At 28.9% G+C, this 25,564-nt stretch overlaps 1 protein-coding gene across 1 annotated transcript in view; it reads left to right on the top strand.

Annotated features, from left to right (window-relative positions):
* LOC136979855 (proto-oncogene tyrosine-protein kinase ROS-like) overlaps window positions 1-25,564 on the top strand; it is a 140,265-nt gene that overhangs the window by 1,418 nt on the left and 113,283 nt on the right. The window contains exon 2 of the mRNA XM_067275876.1: window positions 9,909-9,965. Within this exon, the coding sequence (XP_067131977.1) occupies window positions 9,909-9,965 (57 nt within the window). The remainder of the gene's footprint in view (window positions 1-9,908; window positions 9,966-25,564) is intronic.

Below are 25,564 nucleotides of genomic sequence, written 5' to 3'. Positions count from 1 at the left end.
GTTAAAGTTTGCATACATGTGATTATTTAGTTATGCGAAATATTTAATATTCCGATGCTCTTATACATTTGTGTTCACTACGTTTACATTGCCAGGTATAGAAATAGTTTCTGTATAGAAATTTCCGGATCAGGGATATACTTCATAATCGTGTTTCCTATCTCATAATTATATAAACTATAGCGTAACAGATGTGGTCAGTTCTACCCCGTACAAAGTTCGCAGATTGCCCATTTATATGGATTATATTATATTAAAATATTTTCACTTTCTATGGATATAAAAGTGAACTCATCCACAGGATTCACGCATCTGTAACCGAATGTAACTGAATAGAAAAAAAAGCTTTGAACCAAACGTCCAGTTCGATGTTTAGCGAAAAGTCTGAAAGCGTTTCGGTCGGAAGTGGGCCATTGTTAATGTCACCAGGCAGAGGATGCTGTCAACTGTGACCTGTCCATTCATCAGACGGGTCACTCTTTACTGGATTTGCGCTTCCTGTGCAGAGGATGTCCAGATTGTTCTTCATTTCCTTCAATCCAAAGAGATGGCACATCCTTATTAACAGCCACAAAAACCCAAACCTGACAGGTACCAAAAATCTCTTCTTTAGCCCACTTCTCTATCCACTAAATGTACAAATGATGATTTTGCAAAGTTGTTCAATTAAGTATCATTGATTTGGATGCTCGTAAATGGAATTTCCTGACCATAATGATGGCGTAATATCTATATTAATTTATGTTAATTAAGGTCGAGCTGATACGAAAATTCTTTCTAGAATTTACAGAGGCCCACTTTCAAAATTCCGAAGAATTTGCAATTAGGTTAAATGAAAAATTTACGATTGAAAATATATCTATAACGTCTTTATAATCTTATTTAAATAATATTATATGCATATATTTAGAGTTTATAAACTAAATAACGTGTTTTTATTCTCCAAAAATGTTGTAAAATTACATATTTTAAAAGTTAAAAAATACTGTAGAATAACTTAGGAGGTGTTTTAAATTCAATAATATTCGTGTAAAGAAATTATTTCAAAAAATAGAATAAAGGGTGGCCAAAAGTCAATTAATCGTGTATAGTTTTTGTCTTCTAGATCCCCTTATGAATATGAATCGTAAACAGAATTTAGAACAATTCGTCCTTTTCGTAAAATCGATTGAAAAATGATAAAATTTATTATTTTTTAGAGTTAATTAATTGAATTTAATCTTTCCTACAGTTAAACAGCTTTTGGGTCGCCCTATATATTCATAACAAGGTACGAAAACTGATCGTTTATCTTATTTTTGCAGGAATTTACAAATATTTACTTAATTTGATAGGTACTACTTCTTTTTCTAGCAGCAAGCTTAATTAATTCTGAAAAAAATTATTTTACCATCATTACAATAGAAAATATGACAAATTCCATATATAAAAATTAAATCACATAATCTTACAATATTCTAGACCAAGAATCTAATTTATTTTTGCTTTAAATGTACATAAAGTAATATATTTCAAGTCCTCTGCATTGCAAATATGTAAAAATTACAGTTTTTATGTGTTTATCTATTTAAAGAATGATATCATAAGCCTTCTAACCTCATTAATAATGCTCTGGATCTTGTTATAATTTAAAATAAATCGATCCCAAGAAAAAAAAATGGGAATAATTAAAATGCGATGTAATCAAGTCTAGCAATCGACACGGGGATCTAAATATGAACCAAACAAGATGTTTCGATAGTATACAGAATTTTGACAAGCGGCATAAACATTGTTTACTGCTCGTTCTACAATTTACAAATATTTACTAAAGATTTTTATATTATTGACGAAAGTTTAATCATACGTGGCTAGTTAGACTCTGACCTCTAACTTATTGAAGCATAGGTTTTAACTTAAGGTCATCTAACCGAATTGACATCTCGTCTCATCACTCTTTTAGCACCAAAACTTCTAAGAATTCACAGATTATATATGATGAAAGAATTACAACTAGGTTTATTTTTCTTTTATTTTACCGAATCGAACTCTTTGGGGGGAGAAATAGTAGTTGTGTACGGTTAAAACTCCGTAAGTGTAACGTAATTGAAGAAGTTACTCAACTTGTCTTAGCTTACGGCACGAGTCCATTGAAAAATTCGATCCAGAAACCGGATTATATCCCGTTTAGCATAAAAATTCTAGGATAACCTGTCTCGTGAGGTCAAGATATACATCCGCTTTACTACAAAATTATAGTTTTTCAATTGGGAGAATACAAATATTTTATCAGAAGTTTTTGACTTATTTTAAAATTTTAATTATTTCTGTCGATTATTTAATCGTTTTTTATCGTTATTTAATACGTTTTAATATGACTTTTTTCGTGAAAAATTACCATTAAGGTATGCTCCGTTGAACACGTGACGCGATATAAGCGACAGAAATTATCCGAAAATGGAGTGAAATGTAAATAATTTTAATGCGAAAAGTCACACTTGTATAGTTTAAAGCTTATTTTTCTCTCTTTTTCTAAATTAAATGAATAACCAGGAGAAAAAACTAACGTAAAATCGAGTTATAAAGTCGTTATACCTGTCGAGTTCATTGATTACAGAATATAATTTTGTAAACAAACTTGACAAACGCCAATACTAAAAATAATAAATAAATAAAATCGTCGAACTGCAACCGAATTCCTTACGAAACATTTCGTACTTTTCGAGGAAACACGCGAAATAAGAAACCGAATACGGTTATAAATATTAATGTTTCGGTTTTTATGCAGTAAATCAAGAAATTTCTGCAAGAATAAATTCGTTTCTAGTAAAAAAAAAAAAAAAAAAGTTTTTCCTTTCATAAATCATCAAATTTTTGTCTAAATAAAGATATGGGATAAATGCGGCTTATTCTTAAAGTAATGACCAAATATTTGTCGATGGTAAATAGGATTTTCCTTTCGATCGAAGTTATGTCAACATTATTCTAAAAGAAAGACAAATTTATGCACATTTTACCTAAAGTACTGTACATAACAATACTCTACAAATAATCATAATCGTGGACACCCAAAGAAGGGATAGAGAAGACACGTGTCGAGGACCCCCAATCTCGTAGGGCCGCAGTGGAGATTATGGGAAAGGGAGGGCTCGTTACGTAGTACGTGATCTTAAATGGATTTAATAGAGACAGTGGGATGGGAAGGACGTGTTATAAAACCGTCATCTCAAGGAGTCTCTGTTGGAACATAATATAGACTTCAGTATATGTCGGGAGCCCATGATCTCAGGAAGTCTGTGATGGAACATATTGGATATTATGGGATTTCATTTTTTCATTTTGAACAAATAGCTTAAATGATTGAAAGTTAAATAAATAAATAAACTGTATAAATTATCAAATTGTACTTGAAAAATATTTATATTACGTTTAAATATATTATTTTATATTTAAAAATAGTGAAGCAGATAAGTGCAATGAGCTTCAATGGTGCTTATTGCGTCTTTACTTTGTCTGCAAGGAAATTGTACGATAAGCATCAATACAAATTTCCTTGTAGAACGTTGATAATTATCTTGATAAATAATAGATAAGAAATTATTATTGTGCATATTATTCTCAGATATTTTAGTGTTTCTGATTCTGTTATTCTTTATGGCTTTATTTATATAAGATAATGTCTTCGTCTTGAAGATATTAACGTTATTTATCCTTTATAAATCTGTTTTTATCTGATAAGATCAAAACTTTGTATCAGTAATATACAAATACTGATGATAGGGATCTGTTTATTCAATAAAATTTTACAATTTTTCTTAAAAGTAATTCTATATTATTGTAATATAATGATATTGCAATAATATAGAACTACTTCAGGTTCAGTTAAAGCTGTTTTGCCTGAGTCTCGGGCGTAGAAAAGCTCCAAAATTTAATATTTTATGTAGAAAAATACGATATGAAATGATATAAAGATTATCCACGTATCTTTTCGGTTTTCAGAGAGAGATAAGCTCCTATATTTGTGAGTGGTCCTGGCTCCATCTCATCTCTCTCAGCCCCTGCATACAGTAATGTATTGTTTATAGTTCATGCGTGGTGTGAATATGGTACAGATAAAGATGACAGTTAACAGTAAAATTTTACCCAAATTACTCCTGTAAATTTCTTAGAAAATTTGCTATATTTTATCTCCGAATTTTATTCGAAATTTTCCCAAATATCAAATTATATTAATACAGTCAAACCTCTGAACAACGGACACTTACAGGAACACAAACATTGGCAGTTGTTCGGAAATGGCCGTCGCATGGAGGTTATTCTGTATGCATTTTGTTCGATTAAAAAACGAAAAGTACCTGAAAAAGTTTTGCCGTTTATAGGTGATTACTATTGGGAGGTGGCCGTTATTGAAGGTTCGACTGCATTTCTTTTTATGTTTAAAAAAGAAAAAACTAAAAATAAATGTAAATTTATCCTTTTTAACAGCTAAACTTTTGGTTGTTGCTCAGTCACTGCAAAGATTTGATAAAATATTTTGTGATTTGCAACGTATGCAGGCATAAAATAAATTATCTAACGTATAATTTAGTGATACAAATTCTATAAATAAAATAACTATTAAAACAAAAAAATCATTAGATTTACCATAAATCTACAGGCTGAAAGATTTATTAGCAAGATGCAAACCGAATTAATTATTTTGCATCCTTTGCAACACGTTAAAGAAGTAATGCATGCATTTAGGCTTATGATGGTGTATTACGATAACCTTATTTTCGTTTTCCTTAACATATGTCCTTGAAAAATATACGTGATAAGAGATGCACCGTACACTGGAATGGTGTTATACGCATTCTTTCCATTAATTAGATGATTTCTTACATAAATGTGCTTATTTAGATTGCAAAATGTAGCGAATTCGAGTAAGATCGCGTGAATTCCTGTAATAGACTAATTAATAAAATTAGATAATTAGTATAAAAATAGTCTGAAAGTTAATTAAGTCATTTTTAATTTTAAAAAAATAAGAGAAATTTAAGATGTAATAATGTAATGTAACCTGTACGTGATAGTTGTAAACTGGTAAAAATTGGAGGCCATAAATTATCGTAATTTATCGCGAACATTTCGTAATTGAATAATCTCCAGTAACGACCACCTCTCAACAACGGCAACCTGTAAACTGCGTCCAGTTTTTCAACGCTGAACAAAATTGCATTCAAAAAAATAACCTCCAAACGATGACCACGTCCGACAACGGTCATTTTTTATATTGCCATCAATGGCCGTTGTTGAAAGGTTTGACTGTATAGTCTATACATAATGCTTTTTTAAAAAATATATACAAGCACTATTTATAATTTTTTAAATCTATAAAGTAGAATAAAAATTTCATTTTTACATGCCACCAATTATGCATTTAAGAGCATTAAATCTTTGCATATTATAAACAGAATTATCAGTGCAATCGAACGGTCAAATTTCATCAAACGCTCTCGATAGATCGAGGGATAAATGAATTTTATCCATTTAACCTAATGAGATGCCAAGGAAAAATTTGTCTAGAAAGATAATTTAATAATTACAACTTGGATTCTTTCAATTATTTTCACAACTCTCTAAAAAGTAATACATTTTTTTAATGATAGACTTCGATGTTACATTTTTAAACACGTTTTCTACTGATATAATTCAATTTATTCATTAAAAAATTTAATATAGATGTAGAATTACTACAGAATTTCCTCTAGAGCGAATACATCGCCATTGAAATTACTAGATTTCTACAATAAATCTTAATTGATCGATATCAAATAGCGTTTTATCCCTCGTTCCTCGGAGGGAAAGATATTTTCGCATCGGAACCGTCTATCTTACAAAATTAACTTCAGGAAATTACCGAGCACGGACTTAAATTAGTGATCTAAATAATACCGATTCTATAAATTAACTCTTTTAATATACAGCAGAAAGATATTAAGTGCAAATGATAAATTACGAGAAGAGGATAGGCTACACATTTTAATTTAAAACTAATTAGTCAACGGAATATTCGGGTCAAGTTCGTTATAAAGTTTGTATTGACTAGAGAAAGGAAGAGGCATGCATGAATTTTTAAATCGGGTACGATAATTTATTTATTATTTTTTTTATCCCCGAACGAACTTAATTATTGTTAATTGATGATAAATAGAGTCGACCAAGTAACCTTTTCTCAAGCGATAATTTTTATGACTATGATTACATTTTTACGATCGGAAACCTTTTTAATAAGAGGTCCGTTATAAGAAGAATTCGCTTCGGGCGGGAATCGAAGCCGGACTCCCCCTAGATCTATATAAGAAGGTCAGGACACGCGTACTGAAGCCGCCATTTTGGGCCTTTTTGACTCGCATGTTTAAAACAAACTTTACGAGCAGTCAGTTTTATACGACATTAATTAAACTAAAATTGCATAAATTAGTTTAATTAATGTCGTATAAAACTGACTGCTCGTACAAGTTTGTTTTAAACATGCGACTCAAAATGGCCCAAAATGGCAGCTCCAGTACGCGTGTCCTGACCTTATATATAAACCTTGTACTCCCCTAATGACATCCGCGCCCCCTGATGGTAACGACTGAAACTACTTTAAAATGCATCTTTCGTTACGATATTTGCAAAATCGTATATAATATGCTTGTATTTGAACGTCGATTATTTATTAAAATCGTATTAGATTATAAATAATGCATTGTTTAAAACATTAATGTTCATTTTTATCGTAATTTGTTCTCTTCCATCTTTCTATATTGAATGATGATCGGAATCGACTTGAAGATGGTCTAAATGTATAGTATTATGTGGAAAATTAAGTCTTTGAAAATTAGTTTTTGGCGATCTTGCAAATTTAGAGTAATGTGAGTCGATAAAATCAAGAATCTAGATAAGGTTTATCAATATTTTGAGAATGGCCGGGAACTTTTGGTGCTTCCTCAGTGATGTGGAACACCAACATACCGTATGCATGTAGGTAGGTGATAGATAGATAGGTGTAGATGATGTGGATTGCTCCATGTTAATATAAAGCATATAAATTAAGAAAATAAATAAATTTTAAAATAACTTTTTTTATTGATCAATGGTTCAGGGAATACCGTTTCAGGTCTTCGCAGTTTCTTAGGAAAGGTGAAAAGTTGAGAAACATTGGTTTCTCAACTTTTTTAAAGCTATAGTTAATGTTACTTATTTTAATTTTATTAAAATAAAAAATGTACAAGATATAAAGCAGAAGTAGCCTAACAAAATACAGTATGTCCATAAAGTTAAGAAAGCAAGAAGAGTGCAGTTCTATTTGCCAATTCATCAATAACATCTGATAATTCTAAACTTTCGCACAATTCTTTTTCTATGGCTAACAGTCCTAGATCATTAAACCTTCCTAGAGTCATTGATATTCTTAAATATTTTTTTATAAGTTTGAGTTTCGAAAAACTCCTTTCATCCGATGCTACACTTACTGATAGGTTAATGCCAGAAAGATTCTTTAAGCTATAAACAGATTAGGAAATGATGACAACGAGTTATTTTTTTGCAATATATGTCGAGTTTTTTAATGCGTCTGCAACTTCACTGTTCAAATTTTTATATGTTGATAACACAGAAATTTGAACAGTGGAGTTACAGACACATTGTAAAGCTCATTGAATCAGCTCATTTAAAAGCTGAAGACCATCAACATCCTTAATTCTCGTGCTTCCTTTGTTAATCTGAAGGGAATCATCTAAATCAAAACAAGATCGAAGATCTGGTTGCACTTAGAAATTTAACAAGCTCAGTCAAAATATTAAGAGATTCATTTATGTTGATTGAGTTCACTGGAACATTTTACTTACAACATCAATTTTTGAAAGAACATCGTTCCAAATAACGACTGAGCTATGGACTTGAAAGATGCAACCTGATCTAACAAACATTGAGTTGTATGTTTTGTTTTCATGTCTCGAGAATTATCATCTATTATGTCGTTTAAACTTTTTAAGATATCATTTAATTGCAGTCTGGGAGGTCGAATTGCTTTTATTCTGCCCTCCCATCTTGTATTACTTAGAGATTTCAATATTAAACTAGTGATATTACGATTTAGTATGTTCCATCTAAGGGGATGCAGAAACGTGTACAATTCTTGTACAATCTTAAAAAATTAACTGTTTAAAATGTTAGTTTGGCAGCAGTATTTAAAACTAAATTTAATGAATGAGATGCACAAGGGACAAAAAAAGCTCTAGAATTTATATTCCTAATTTTGTTTTGCAAGCCACTATGTTTACCATGCATATTTGACCGTTGTCATATCCTTGCCCATGCATATCTTGAATATCTAATTCATAATCTGTTAAGAGTTCCCGTAAAAGATAATTGCATAAACCTTCTTCTGTAGTGTCTAATACTGGATAAAACCCAAGAAATAATTCTCGAACTGCAACTTCAGAAGTATCAATATTTACAATTCTTACTACAAATGACATCTGTTTAGTGTGACTGGCATCTGACGTGCAGTCGAGAATTATCGAAAAATATTTTGCTTCCTTTATAAATTCCTTGATTTTTGATTTTATGCCACTTGCTAAAACAGATACGATTCCATTTTGAAAAGCATGGCCTAAATAATGAGGAATATGACTTTTAGCAGGTTGAGATTGTGTTATGTTATTGATATAGTGTGAGATAATAGGATTAAATTTCGCTAATATTTCTATAGCTTTTAAAAAATTTCCATTATTTGTTTCATATAAATTTATCATTTTTATGAAAGCTAAACACTGCCTTGATAAAAACTGGACAATTGCAATGATTCTTACAATAATAGCTCTCTATCGTCTATTTACAGAATTAAAGTATCATTGTTGTTCTTTATCCATTGTACAATTGTGTCAAGGCATGTTTTTAATTCATACCAAATTTGCGTATGTTCTATACTCGTTTAATGTCGCGATAAATGAGTGGCTAAATGTCGCCAATCTGAAAACCCCCTGACTATCTGTTAGTTTGTTTTTCTTTAAAGCAAACAACTTGAAACAAAAGCAAAACAAACTATTGGATTTTGTAGAATAGATTAACCAAGTTCTTTGAACTTTTTCATTGTTAGGTAAAAGTCTTATATATTGTGACGCAGAAAATCTGCCATTGTTATCTTTACGAAATTTCTTATGTTGAAGCGATACAGAAATCTAATAACCAATTATTAATAATGGATGGCCAGTTAAAAGGATCCCCTATATCTATATCACATTCGGTCGTCAATTCAACACAATTATTATATTTTTTAAATTATCCTCGCAACAGCTCGATTCAGGCACTGATGTTTCTTGACACGATTTCAAACGAATTTCGGACTTGTCATTTGGTTTTTCACCTTCCATTTTGTCATTATTATCTGAAATGAATTCAGAACTGGCTGTCGATGCTGTCGGGTCAGCATCGTCCAACTTTACGAATTCCAGCGTGGATCCTTGTAGTTTTCTGTTTTCCTTATCACGTTCATCCTTCCGCTTGGGATAAAACGCACCAGACTGACGTTTTATTCTCCTATCTGACATACCTGAACGTATCTATAATAGTAATAATTATTAGCTAACATAAAATATATAAATTTTTTCGAATATGTAAGGGGCTGTCTACAAATTACGTCTGTATTTTTCTTGAAATCATCTCCCATTGTTCCAGTTTGCCCTCTCCCCTCTCCCCTGTTCGGACGTCCAACAAAACTCAACCTTCCTCTGATAATAACATAATAAGTAATTTATTAAGCCAAATTTGCGTTAAAACAAGTAAATTTGTTTTAATGTATATAGATTAATTTATAACTAATAATTCTGAATTAATTAATCAAAATAAAACTTAAAGACTTTTTCCATAAATTCTCGAACTAATCAGATATTTTCTTACAGGTAATTATCGACGATGACTTCGACGTGGTCTGCAACGAAACGTGTAAAGTTCAAAAGGTAAAAATAAAATAAGGTTTTCTATTAAAAAAATTTATAAGATAATTTTTAAAATAATTTTTCTAAAAATGTTTATAGAAAAATTCCTGTTACGTTAATTTCAATAAAGATATTTTAATATTTAAAATTAAAGTAAAAGTAAAGTAGTTTTAACCTATTGTATAATTGGGCACATAAAAATTTATTTATTTTATGTATTAAAAGATAATGTTATAGAAATTGATTAATAAATTCTTAAAATAAAAATTATTCCAAGAATTTATTAATAAATTTTATTCTATTTGTTTTTAAAAATGTTAGAGTTATTATTCATTTCAACAGGTTAGTGACATTGGATAGAATTTCAATTTTATTTATAAAGGCGTTAAAATAATTGAAATGCTTCGAAAACATAACGAATTTTCTTTGTTTCTGATGTATAAATAATCAACTTGTCTAATTTTTTAATATATAAGTTACATAAATACTATGTTTATCAAACGCCAACAATAGGAAATAGCAACGATGTTCTCATAGTAACTAGACATATGTGGATGTCCTGTAATAATAAGTTTCTTAGAATCATTGTATCTGGAAGAATGATCCAATGTTATACTTATGTCATTTCTGATTCAGTATGTTTGCCTTGCATGTTTGATAATCACTTTCCTTTGTTTCTTTGACTGTCACTACAGTAGAAACGAAAGGTTGTCTTAGATAACGAGGACAATTCATCGACAATACTTAATTCTCCTAACAGCAATTTTCAGACGTTGAGTAACTTTCCTATTTGTCTGAGTTCATGCCATCTTCTCGTACGAGAACTTTTTTGACTGTCGGTTACGCTTTATTAAACTTAAACAATTACTTTAACGACTAGTCATTTTCACTAGTTGCAAAGAATTATATTGAGGATTGGCCGATTATATGGGCAATTATGTAATTTATTTGATTGCAAATCAAACAGATTCGTTATAATAAAGCAGAACCAAATTCAGATTATAATTTCGAAGCTGACATCATCGTCAAATTAATCAGGAAGTGTGAATCTAACTTGTTTTTTCCTATAAATTATACGTTAGATCTATTGAAACATTAAAGATACATTTATAAACTGAATAGCTTGAGAATTAAATTTAAATATTTACTCTTCTTTTGGTTTTATTGGCAAAATACGTGATCAAAAAGAAAAAGTATTCAAACATGCTTTTTGATAATGAAACGACAATAAAAATGGCTTGAAGTAGCATGTATACGCAAGTTATGAGTATGAAGGTTTGAAGTGACTGAGCTCAATTTTTTAATTCATAATGGAGAGCTATCCTTTGGTAACAATTTAACAATAGAAGTAAATTAAATTGACTCCACACTACTCAATTTAAGAGAGTAGAAAATGTAAGCTTTATAGTCAATTCAATAACCACGAATCAGTTTGATGATTTTGTTAAATTTCTTCTTGAAGAAAAAAGTAATAAGTTAAGATCATATAATCGCTCGAGAAGAAATACACTTTAAAAATACTCCATATTCTATTTTAAATATAATAGTAAATAAAATATTTAATATAAAAACTTTAATAAATTATTTATTGCTTAAATTTGAATAAAAAACGTATTAATGAAAGAGGAAATTAATATTTTAATCCAGAATGTGACATGATAATATCTATGAGTTAATTAACTTTGTCAATAATTATATCTTACTTTTGCCTTAGATAAATTTGCATTAATAACTAAGAAGTCGAAAATGAATTCCTTTAAAAAGAATTGATTATCTGAATAATATATCATTTCATTTTTTATCATTAAATATATAAGAAAAAATTCTTTATTTTTCTCTAGTTTATATTAAAAATTTAATGTATTAGGTAATAAATTAAAATCTAGTATTTCGCCTAAGATTGTAGAGCGGTCACAAAGTTCTGATTGTGTTCTAGGTCTTCCATATATCTTGTCCAAAAAAATCAATAGATGATGAATTGGATGTAGATCTAATAAGTTATAATCTTGTAGTTCAAACTTAACAACGAGTGACAATTCTGGAATATTGTGTAATAAACAATTTTTCACATCTTACAATAATCAAAAGAAATAAACAATAGATACCCAGAAGAGGGAGAAAAATTAAAATATGTGCTGAAAATAAATAGTAAAATACAGATTAGGATTTGGTGATTATTATTCACTAAACATTTTAAAAGAAAAAAATAAATATTTAATATTTGACTGATTTTTACATTTCTTGTTTTAGTGTCAATAGCATTGACCTTACATGCTTGACCCAATCTTTAAATCCCACTGACCAAATGACCATACAAATTTATAAAATTCCAACGAATGATTTGTTTTTATTATTATTATAAAAATAAGTTTTCGTATAAAATATAAAAGCTAATTAATTTTTTAAATCTTAAATCTTTATTTTATTATTCTGAAGTTTTAATGTATCATACTGTAAAAAAAGACATGTAAATTATAATAAAATATAGTAAAAATATATCCTATAAAAAGATTAGCATTTTATAAAAATTTTCATTACGATAATACTTAAAATAAAGGAGAAATGAGATTATTTTTGATATTGTTTAAGATATGAAACAGCGAGTTTAAATATGACGGCAATCTTTAATTTTTTAGAAATTTTTAATTTAAAAAATTTAATTTAGTGTTCTTATTAGATTTGTATTAAGTATACAATCCAACATAAATACAATTATAGATAACCACAACATGAACAGAATATTCTTAAAGTTCGAGAGAAAACGGGACCACTAACTTTTTGGGGATACCATTATATTAAAAAAAACAACAAAAAGTATTAAAAATTATATAAATTCAACAAAGATTCAATAAAAAAATAACTTGTACCAAATGCTTTTAAGGTTCCATAAAAGCAAAGTCCGGGTCGTACGGTTCTGTCCTCTGTGATTTGACCTAAGTAAGCAGAAGGCATTTTTTTTTTTTTTTTGGTCTATTGTACGCATTATCCTAACTTGAAAATTTTACAAATATTAACATAATATGGAAGAAGGAATTTCATTATTCTTTACATACTTATACTGTGCAATATTGCTTTAATAAATAACAATGGTCGACTATTAAATACTTCTTGCATTAGGTATTGTTTCCGGAACATCTGGCACTCTACGGTATTGAATCTATTGTTTCAATTTCCTATTATTCAGAACTGTCCGATAATTTTATTTAGAAATATTTCTTTCTGGTTAAAATGTTTAAAAAAACTTTGAATGTATCAAGCCAATACAGTCTGTAACTACAATATAAAGGAAATAAACAGTTAACAAGAGAATCGGCGTCGAAAGTTAACCATATTTTTCTATTCGTCTAGTTTCATTAGAAACGATGTTGCTATACAGGATGACATAAAACATTATCGGCTAATTAAACCAGTTAATTTCGTTTTAATAGAGCTATTAAATTATATGGCAATATTTCTTTTTTAATTGAGTTAATTTTTATTGGTAATGATTTTTTGCTATATTGCTTAGAATTATTAATTATTTTTTTTCAAAGAGAAATAAGAATGAAAGGTGTATACATAATGGAAAACTAACAAAATTCTCTCTTGTGTGATAACAACTATGCATTCATTGAAGATGTTACAATCATTCAAAACCCGATTGTCCTGCATTGTTAAAAGTGTTTCAAACGCCATCATCAAAGATCTCAGAAATTAAACGACACTGTAATACTCTCTCGACGTACTATTCGAGTACTACAAGTACAGTAAAATTTGAGACAGTAAAAGTTTAGCCTAGCATTTTGGAATACAGGTTCGATTCTGTGTATAGAGCTGATGAGGAGTTTGATTCGAGATATCGGCCCTGTCGTTTATCATCTAATTTCCATGTGAGATTTGATCGAATTCGTGATGGAGAGACCAGGAAAGCAAAGAGTTTTATTTTAATAATAAACGCATAAATTAATGAAAATATATTAGTAAATTTGAAATTTTATGATGTTATATCGAATATTTTTATTTTCATTTCTAAATTTTTTTTATATGCTTCGGATAAATTGAAAAAATAATTTTAATACTTCAAACAATATCGTAATTTATCTGACAAATAAATGCCTTTCTTATGGACATAACTATTCTTTGTCTTTAATTTCCTTTAAGAATATATCATGGATACATTTATAAAGAAGACAAATCATTTTTATTTAAAGCAGTGTTATATTCTTTCGCCATTTTAAGTTACAAAACAATAAAAAAATCATTAATATTGAAATTAAATAGATTATTAAAAATTAAAAATACCCACTAGTAGTATTAACAGACAGTATAACTTGACCATGAACATATACAAATCTATCCGTCAATTGTATTATTTTTTTTATTTCTCTTCGTATTACAGTTGATTGAGAATTACTAATATCTCGGAGACTATTTAGATATGGCTATAAAAGTTCTTCAAATTTTGTAATTGAGGAAGATGATGATCTAATTAATAGCATGATGCTCGCTCGTATCGTTTTTAGAAATCCAAATATTAACCGAATCTTCTTAGATGATAATTATCGCCTCTCACCGAGAAACATTCCAACGTAAAGAACGAAAGATTACTTAAACTTTGAAAAAGAAAATTAACATAAAAAAGAGTTGGAAGATCTCAGAAATCGACTGAAAGCGATACCGATTCTAAGTTTTCTCGGGAAGATTCAGACGTTTAAAGTAAATTGAATGAAAACGATTTACTAAAGCACTTGTTGTTGAAATTATTTTAACTGATAACAATATTTCATTTATTAATGGTAATTTCTACGCGCGGATTGTTAATTCATCTATCTTACTACAGAAAGGATAAGAAAGAAGTGTTATGTATCTGCAACATATCTGAAGAGAAAAAGAAAACTCAGAGGAACAAACTAAATCATATAAGCTTCTTGAACGACACAGGATAGATGAAAATTTCTAACTGGATCCATCGTTCATTGACATAAAAGGATCAAACAGATTCTTAAAAATAAAAGTTTTAAAAAATATTTTGAGAATTATTTTCTTTCCAATTCTGTCGAAGTATTAATAATGTAACATTTTTTTCCAAAGTATGTCTTGAGTTATTTAGAGAATTGATTTAATTTATATAATTATTATTTTCTATTGAGTGAAAGTTATTATTGGAATTCATTTCTTATTCATAATATAATATTTTAATGTTTTTATAATGAAATAAATATTTAAGTTAAGCTTTTTTTTCCTTCTGTGCCCTAGTTAGCTGACAATATCACGACTGTTTAGAAAATGAGAGGAAAAATCTTAAAAAACTAAATAAGTATTTTATGTATTAACAGGTCTAGCACCAATTAATATCGATGCTAGACCTTCGATTTTCTTTCCATATCTATAATTATTTCCATTTGTAATTTTATACTCAAGACCAGCAATTGCTAATTATAAATTTAATTTACTATTTTGATCTCTTTCTTGGTTAATAGCCTAAATACTTGTCTGAGGAAGCAATTGATTGCTTTTAGTTATATGACAACAATTGAAAAGTATTAAATTAAACGAATTAGTATTGTCCGACTAATATTTTGTTTTTTTTTGTTACTGAAAATAATTATTTATAGGCCTAAATATTTCAATGTTTTGAATTATTGAAGTATAATTTGAAATTTAATCTAACGATGTTTTCATAAACATTTAAAATATTTTAAACAGGCAATTAAATATATTGCATGTTTCTCTAATAATAATAGATATGTTTATATTAATTTGAAACAATTACTGGCTTGTGAGTGAATTTTATGTTATTATGTAGGCTACAGTGAAAATTGAGGAGAAAAATATTCAGCTTCTTACGATAACATTTTAAAAATATAAGCTATAATATAAATCTAAGAAATAAATTAAAAATAAAAATAAAAAAGCTTAAATATCTGCATGTTTGGTTATGATTTTTATGGAATCGAAATTCATCTTTGAAATGCTGAATTGAAATCAAAAGTAAACGCTTGGAAGACGTTACGAAGCAAAAAATCAGCTAGAAGTTGCAGTACGTACTAAAACGGTAAGAGTCTCTATTGTTTAAAAATTCCGGAGATAATTACGCCAAAGATTATACTGAATCACGAGAATAACGGAAAATTTATTTAAAATCCTTTATTTGACTGACAATAACTTTTGAAATAAACACGCAATAAAATGGCAACTTATCGTCATGGGGACCAGAGTTTGGATATGGTTCGGATTCCAAAATTTATTATGGAACATATGTTTAGGGGAGTATATTTCATTCTTCATTCTAAACGATCCCTCTTGCCAGTCGAATCTAATTGTAACGGGCGAAACTATAGCCTTAATGTGGTGGTATCTCACGTTAAATCAATCAAATGTCAGTGAGCAATTTAATGCTCGGTATTTGCGATATTTTTTAGCTTTCAAATGAATAAGTTTATGCATTTAATTTAAACACGAAAAATTACTAGAATCGAGATAAATTATATCTAGAAATGAAATTAAACTGCAATTGAATCAGGAATGGATTCCCGTTTATTTATATTTGAGAATCAAACGTAAACTATCTTAATGAGTTTGACCAGACAGCCGCATCATTAGGAATTCTTTCGCTACAAGAAATCTGGAATCATAGCCAGTCCAAATATATGTAATAATTATTTTTATCACTTTATTTTGAATTTGTCGGAGTTGATGTTCGTACAATCATGATTCGTAAGATCAAAAACAGATGACATGTTTCATTGAACTTTTTATCTGATAATTGTTTTGATTATATAATAGTTGGAAATTGTCGAGAATTATCATTCATTGTATATAGTATGGTGCATGGATTAAATATACACAAATTAGAAAAATGAACCTTAGCTGTTATTTGGTTTTAGATAATATTTACACATCTATAAGAACTAGTAATATGTTTATGTATTAACCTAATGTAGTCCTAACCTTGTAATTCTAATAAGGTTAGGACTACAGTTTTTATCCATTACCCGTGTTGAACAAATTGAAGACGACACTTGTCCGTGAAGCAAAATAAATTCCAATAATAACTTATAGTCTATCAATTGTACTTAGAATCTCGTGTATGAAATTAATCTAATGCAATCTTTCCTGGTATCAAATCTGTTAATACAATAGTCAAACAATGGATTATCACTTTATTTTGAATTATTTTGAACAATACAAATCAAACACTGTATTATAGAAATGGTGAGATCTGATATTGAGAATAGAATTGACAAATGGGCTCTGGTAAAAAACACTGGAGCCATGAAAAAAGCCGTGAGAAAATATACAGGGTGAGCCATAACTGTTGATAATAAATGCGTACATCTAAAAACTAAGTCTGAAAGACATAATCCATAGGAGAGGATTTATAGCTAGTATCGGACACAGAATCCTTTAAAGAGGATGCAGAAAGGAAACAACATGTCTTACAAAAGTTTTTACTACCTGAAGTACTCGACTTTACTCGGGAAAATCCCCCAGGAAAGGGGTGAAACTGCGACCTCTACGCAAATCTCGCAAATCTGCCCTGGTTGTAGCTTATTTTATTTTCGTGCCTAGGGAAAGATATACAAAGTCAGTGACATTCTTGGCCACACAACAAATTTGAAATGTAGAAAAAATCCACATGATAGCGTGAAGACTAGAATTGTGTTGTTGAAACACCACAAAGGTTTGTATTAAAAAAAAAAAAAAAAAAAAAATTGATTTATCGTGTTTTTAATGGGGCACAGGAGCTCGAACTGATTTTTTGCTCAAAAATTTGCTTACAATATCCTTGTCATCTGTACTACTAAAGCGATTTCATGACTGTCATTTATTGTATACAATGTTTATTTCTCTCTGTACGAATGGAAATTGGCGAATAATTAGTTTTTTGTGATCGTGCAAATGGAAACATAACAAAAGCGTGCCACCTTTGTTACGAAACTTTACCTAGTCGCTGAATTTCAAATGGGAGAATGTTTACCCACAGTCATCATCCTCTAAGAGAACAAGGATACTTTTCTGTGGTGCAACAGATGGAGGAAGTCCACGAACATGAAGAACGCCACAAAACAAAAACGATATTCTCAATCTGGTAATAAATGATCCGCATATCAACTTAAGAACACCTGTTCGTAAACATCAACTTTCATCAATCATGCAACTTTCAATCATGTAAATTTTGCGTTAAAACATCATCATCCCTATCATTTTTAACGTGACGGATTTTCCACCTAGAGTACTGCCAAAGGATTTTGCAATAATGTGTGAAAAACCATCTTTTTCCGTCTAATGTTCTCTTCACGGATAAGAAAATGTTTATAAGAAATGTGATTTTCAGTTTTCATAACCAGCATAGTTGGAAACTATCCTGATTGGAAACAAACTGGTGTTGTGCCATCTCGGAACCAACACCAGTTTTCAATTAGTTTCTAAACAGGAATCATTAGAGACCGTTCTTATAGGTCTATTTTGTCAAATAGACTCTCAAGAGAATCATATCGAGTTTCTTGGTGAATTTGATCGAAGACATTTTTCCTAAATTGTTAGATGTTTCCTTAGCATCGAAAATAACCATATAATACTGTACATGCCCGATAGAGAGCTTCATGATTTTAATATTGTAGTAAGGGAGGAACTTGGTCGGAAATTTCCTGAAAGAGGGACGGGAAGGGATAGACCAATCTGTTGGCATACTAGGTTACCTGATTTAAACCCCTTTGATTTTTAATAGAATTATTTGAAATTCTTTGACTACTCCACGCCAATCGCAACTGTAGCAGAACTACAAGAGCGGTGTACAATGCTATGAGAACTCAGTCTGAAAATTTAAAGCATATAAGATAGTTTATGCTACGGTGTCTTAACAGTTGTGTGGTCGAGACTCACTTTAATGACGTAAGAAAGTAAAAGAAAAGAAAATAGATCATAAAACCCATAGGAAAGCAGTTAGATCCTGTCTTCGGGATTTTTCCTTTAGAATACGCATACGCATTTATTACCACAGTTACGGTTCATCCTGTATATGTAAATGTTTTTAATAACACTGTACAAATATCGAATTATTCCATCAACCCGGACATTAAACATCCTTAACTGTAAAGTAGTAAAAAGTAATTACTGTATTTTAAAAATCTGTAAGAATAAATATGATATGTATTGTATTGTATATATTTAAATAATCTGTATTTTAAGTCAAATTGTTGGATTTGAAGTTGCGAGATTTTGTGAAAATTTTCTTCTGTATATAATCATTTATAAGTTATTATCAAATCATTTATATAGTAATTACTTGGATTTTTGAGAATTTGAATGATTTATTAGGGTATGAAATGACACTAATCTTTTAGTGTTATCATTTTGTATAATCAATCAGTACTGTGTTTCAAGGCTTAAAAAGTAAAAACTTAGAACTTTGTGAAAGAAAAATTAGAATAAGTAGAACAAATCATCTGTTAGAGCAATATGTTCGATAAAATATCACGACAAAAGCAGTATAATAATTTGATAAAATAGCTTAGTATTAACAACGAAAGGAAAAATAGAGTTAATTTAGTGCATACTTCGATTTTATTATTTTTAACATAAAAATTTCGTACCACTGTCACTCATTAGTTACTAGAATAATGATTCTGGATAGGGTATGGCCTTTATTTTACAATAGCAGTTACAATTATTGGATATGTGAAAACAATTTTAAAAAATACAGGACATCATGAAAATGTTAAAATTAATTACGATATCAAATTAAAAACTTTTAAAATATAATAAAGAGCAATCTGTCAATATTTTTAAAAATCTTTTTTCAGTATTAGATCTTTTAAATACATAGGTTAAACGATGTTCGTTTTGTTTTTTCCTCTTTACTTCTGTTCTATTCTTTTCTTGAAACTATTGGTGTTTAATTTAAAATCAAATGCTAAATTGAGCACTAAATTTAATTGTGTCTGTTGAGAATACTAAAAGTAAATATATAATTGGGGTAAACATTAAATCAAGAAACGCCAAAATGGGATTTCATTTGTATATTGAAATAGAAATAACAATAAACTCAGCAAATTTTCTGCTTTTATTAAAGCTGAAAAAATATACAAAACCAAAGTACTTGTGCAAATATGAAAATGTCCTCATGAAAATGCCTCACTTGCTTTATTCTTCATTACGGCACTGAGTTAAATCTAGTGAAAAATCAAACCTTTTTTCTTGGGTGCAGTACGAATAATGACGAACGAAACTCATATCCAAACTATCTGCAAAGTGCCACAAAGATCCATACGGGATCAAGCTTTTATGATGCTAGATGAATCTCTAACTATTCATATTTAAACCTTATTATTAGCTCAGTTTTTTAAAACTGTATTTTAGTAAATCATTCTTGAATCGTGTATTTTTTTATCCAACATCATGTTTTTCATTTACTTTTATTGAAAAAATGTGGTTTTGTATTGGTTATTTTATTTTAAATTATTATTAAAATTGTTTACAAATGTAATAATAAGACCAAGGAACTTTATTAAGAAACCAAAATATTATTAATTACGAAAAATATGTTCTAAATACGAAAAATTAAAACTTTCTTCTTTATAATGTGCTTTAAAAATATACTTTACTCTTGTTATTAATTAAAGTTAATGCTTGACGTAGACTATTTACCATTTACAGAAGTGCATTTGTTTATCTTCTGTTGTTCCCCTCAATTTCTTGTTCAATTCCTTTTAAAATTATATTTACTAAACATTGAGTAATTATTTAAAATTCTTTAGAAATTCTTTTAAAATGTATAAATATTGCAATATTCATATTTTACAGAGATATAAATTAAAACAAAGATCACCCCATATATATTTATAAATAACAAATGTTTTAATAAAATATATCTGCTTTTAGCAGGATTTTTTTTTTTTGGATGTTGTTAAACAATAATAAAATTAAATAATGCTGATATTAACAAAATTAAATTGTTATTATTTACCATTTTAAACAATAACTAAATAAGAGAAATGGTAATTAAATATTTAAATATATACAGGTGAAATTTCCTGTTATTCCTATAACATGTAAATAACCTAGCACTGCATGATCTAAATTAACTTATATTTATTAGTTTAGTTAATATGAGCTAATCTACTTATTATATTTTCAAAATAGAATAAAATGTTATATACATAAATAATTAGTGGAGAGTGTGATGATGTAAAGTTAATGTTGCTAGTGATAAAGGTTATTAACATCTGAAGGATGTATACAATGTAAGCTATTGCTTTTCAAGCAAATCAAAGATAAAATGTGTGGGCTTTACAAAAATTAGATTAATTCAATTTGTAAACAATAAGAAAGATTGTTTATATTTATCAAATATTGAGAATGCAATTTTAAAAGTTTTCAAAGTAAATTCTTTCTAATGGTATTTTGTTAAAAGTTCATTTTCAAACTAACCATTTTCTTGCGTTAAATAAAACGTCATATTTAAAATACATACGAATATTTTAAAGTTAATTGCATATTCCAACGTGAAGAATGTTTAAAAAAAAACATAATTTCGTATTCGGGTCAAAGTAAAGTATGTTTGAATTTATTAGTATAAGATATATGTTACTGTTGATGAACATAGGAAGGGTATTGATGACTGACTATCTGTAAGTTCAAATACCTTTATCCTTTAGTTTTTTTCTTGAAACAGACGTTTAATATTATTTATAACATTTTGATTATTTCTTAACGTGTCTATTCAGATCCAGAAAAAGATGTTTCCAGCAGAGTCATTACACCTGGGATCTGGACACAGAGAGGACCACAATTTCTTAGTCCACAAATAGTCTTTAATGTAAAAATTGTTTATAAACTTTCTTTTGATAAATGGTGAAAAATATATTTTCGTTTGATTTATTTGCATTTTTATGACTTTCGGTGAGAGACGACCCTCATTGCTATTGTGATTTTATAATTTTTGACAACGCATAACAATGGCCATTTATAATTCTTTCATTCTTTATTATTCTTTTTCATTTTGTCATTTATCCATATATTTATATTGCTACAATATTAAAAATTTCGTTCACTTTTCTCAATCTTTGTATCTATTTAGCTTTTGCACCCACGATTCAAAATAATTAAAAATTGAATTTATTATTTTCAAGATTTTAATATTTTGCAAGTGAACGCTACTCACGATGATCAAGATATTTACTGCATTTTAAAATATATACAATATTAAAATTTTGCAATGAAAAATACATACAAAATGATTAATATATTTCGTTTTAAAAATGAGATTAACCGTTATTCTGCAACAGTTTGGATGAGTAAATGAAACTAATTGGCTCTTCTCATCCAAACTGCTGCTTTATGCTTTAGGTTTATTATTATTTTCAACTGTACATTGCTACATATAAACAGGAATTTATTTGTAATTGTGCACAAATTTTGTGTCTTGCAATTTTTAATTGCATTTTATTTTTTGTAATGTTATTCGTTATCGATATCTCTTCTTCGATTATGCCAACGACTGGAATAAATAAAAAAAAATTTGCTATTTTAAAAAGCCGTTGCAAGCAATTTTAAACGGGCATTTATTTACTAGAAAGAGCGTTTTTATTGATTTAAAACGTATAATTCTTCAGACAAGACAAATAATTATTAATCTTTCTCTTAACGTTGACGTTAATTCTATCTGTTGCTCTCAGGGTGAGGTCCGCTGGTTGAGCAGTAATTGAAGTCATAAAGTGAACCTAATAAGCGATTTCCTCATTACGACTCTACTCATCGGCATGGCTAACTGACCTCCACACTCATAAACACTCCACACAGTTGTATTTATCAAGCAGTTTCTGTTTATTTCCGAATTAGTCTTTTCATTATTTGCCATTGTTTCTAAGAGAGAGGATGCATTCAAATCTGTAAGGCATTCATTTGGATTTTTTGCATAGCACTCAATGCATTCATTATATTTTGTTAATATATGTACGATATTATCATGTTAATTTGATATAACTATGCATTGAATTCTTTGCAAATTATTCATAAATATGTCTTATGTGGAAACTCTTAACTAATTGAATTTAAATTTTCGCATGATTAGGAGAAAAAAAGTGTTTGGAAATTTTATCATTTTAATTTTTGATGTTATAACGATATGGGCATATAGATAAATGAAAATACAGAATATAATAATAAAGAATTACAGATGGTCCTTATTAAATGCGCATTTTTAAAATTGATAAAAGAAAAACAATTGATGTTCTTGGTCATTAGCTAAGATTATTAGAAATTGAGGGAAATATTTACAGAAAAAGAGGAAGAGGGTGCACCCAATTTTGGATAAGACAGATAAAAGGATGGACAAATTATAAATATCATCATCTCATAGAAATGACAGAAAGAAGAGAAAAATGAAATCGCTAGTAAAAAGAAAAGTATCGTGAAATAAGATAATGTTTAACAGACTAATGGATAGATTCTGTTATTTTTGTGCTACCATCTGTTGTCATGTTCATCAACTATGAAAAATTATCTTTTTATATTAAAAATAATTAAATTTACTAATTATTGTTCATAAATATTATAAATATTATTATTAAAAATTTTAATTACATTTTACATTATTATTATTATTATTGCATTGAGGGCAGAAGTAGCCATCGACGTTTTAAATAATTGATATCTTTCTCTTCTTTATTTTCGCTTTTTCCCATGTTTATATGGAGTCGTCGTTTCCTTCTCTAATACGTTTCTTCCATTTCTCCCTATCAAGGGCTTCTTCTCTCTTAAGTCCCCTCTGGTTCAAGTCTTCTTCCACCTTATCTTTCCAACGTATCTTTGGTCTTAAATGATTGATATATCATTCAGTATATTGCAAAAAATGAGATTTTGGAGACGTTCACTTAACTGCTATCATACAGCACTTGTTTTACTTGAAGGAGGAGAAAATGACTAGATAAAAAATAACAATATCTAGTATATATTATTCAAATTCAGCTTATATATATATATAAGTTAATCAAATAGTTTATTTGGTTCAATCGTCATTGTCATATTATTCATTTTGTCAAAACAATTTTAAGATATATGGAATTTTATGTATGTTTAGTCCATCGATAGCCTTTCCAATAATAAATAGATGGAATAGATGTATTTTCTGTAAGTTGTTTACCATATACAAAAATTAATATGTGTCCGACAAAAACGCATCTCAATGCTTTTCAATCACTGTGTGATTATAAAGTTTATAGTAATAAAGATCTGTAAATATTAGCAGTTAATTCTTTACATATATTACTGTATATCTTTTAGACTTAAATGTTGATATTTTCATACAGAAAAATGGTACTTTCTGTATTGAATTATTTTGTGATAAGTTTTTCTTTGTATTAGATTAGATTAGATTGGATTGATGGTATAAAGCAATGCAACATATGGGCTATCAGCCAAAGGGGGTGCCTCTCGAGAGGATTTTTATGGGAAGCTAGCCTCTAGGTGTTAAACATTAAAGAAAACCAGAAAAACACGCTGGCCGCATAGAGTTTTCCTGGTTGATGAGGCACGAACCACGACCGGTGTATTATAAAGTATATAAAATTAATTTTGCAAGTTGTTCAAATTTTTTTTTTTTTTTTTTTTTTTTTTTTTTTAATTTCCGTCCTCTATTCACCAGTCACATTTCCGTTACAGGTAGATTTTCAGTATTTTCTGTTAATAACCTTACTATCTAGACCTTTAAAAGTCGTATTTGTGTGTTTTTTTTTTTTTTTTTAATTTTTCGTTACTATTTAACTTCTATAACATTTAAATTCCATTGAAAAAGAAATACAGTCCAACTAACTCGTTTATAACGTCATCCATGGGACCGGGAATTTTTTGACGTTATAACCGAGTGTCGTTATCTGCAAAGTCTATTATTATCATAATAAATTTATTATCATATGTATAAAAATGCAAACTACATGTTTAAATCAACTTTATTTACATTATTATGTTTAAGTTTACATCGATGTAATTAAAAATTTCAAAAATTACCTTTTATAAGAAATTTCTATTAGTCATAAATTTCAATAATGGCGGAACTTCCGGTTTTGAGAATAATGTCGAATCAAAAGGCAACAAAAGCTTAAACTAATGTATGCCAATTAAAAATAATTTAATTATTTCTTTATAAACTATTTAATGTAATATGTTATATTAAAAATAATAGAATATTTAACAATTTAGCATAAAATAATTTGAAAATGAGTACATAATAACCGATCGTCACGTCGTTAAAAGTGTAGCAAACCTCACCCCACCGAAGTCAGTGGTGAGAGTACTACCCACAGTCGTTCTAGACCCTTTTTTTTTTTTAACTCTTTCCGCCCTGTGGGCACTAAGAGGGCCTCTTTTAGTAGGCCCATTATGGGTTCGGTCAGGCCCACAATGGGGCGACCGGGTGGTGAGGGACGGGGCCCGACATATCCGAACGGACCACCCCCCGAAAAATTCCTGGGGATTATTAGACCCGTTCGGATTCGATCCCGGGTCCCCCAGAGCGGTAGGCTGCCACCTTTACCGCTCGGCCATCCGGCCTCCGTTCTAGACCCTATAACTAAACACGTAGTATTTTCTTTGTGAAATAAAATTTGTAATCTAATTTTGTAAATTTGGGAGTGCTTCAA

Source organism: Centruroides vittatus, unplaced genomic scaffold (assembly GCF_030686945.1).
Source record: "Centruroides vittatus isolate TY-2023 unplaced genomic scaffold, ASM3068694v2 contig_651, whole genome shotgun sequence".
In the NCBI taxonomy this organism is placed as follows: Eukaryota; Metazoa; Arthropoda; class Arachnida; order Scorpiones; family Buthidae; genus Centruroides; species Centruroides vittatus.
The sequence above is the reverse complement of the archived record's forward strand: the minus strand, read 5'-3'. Positions and strand labels throughout refer to the sequence as shown.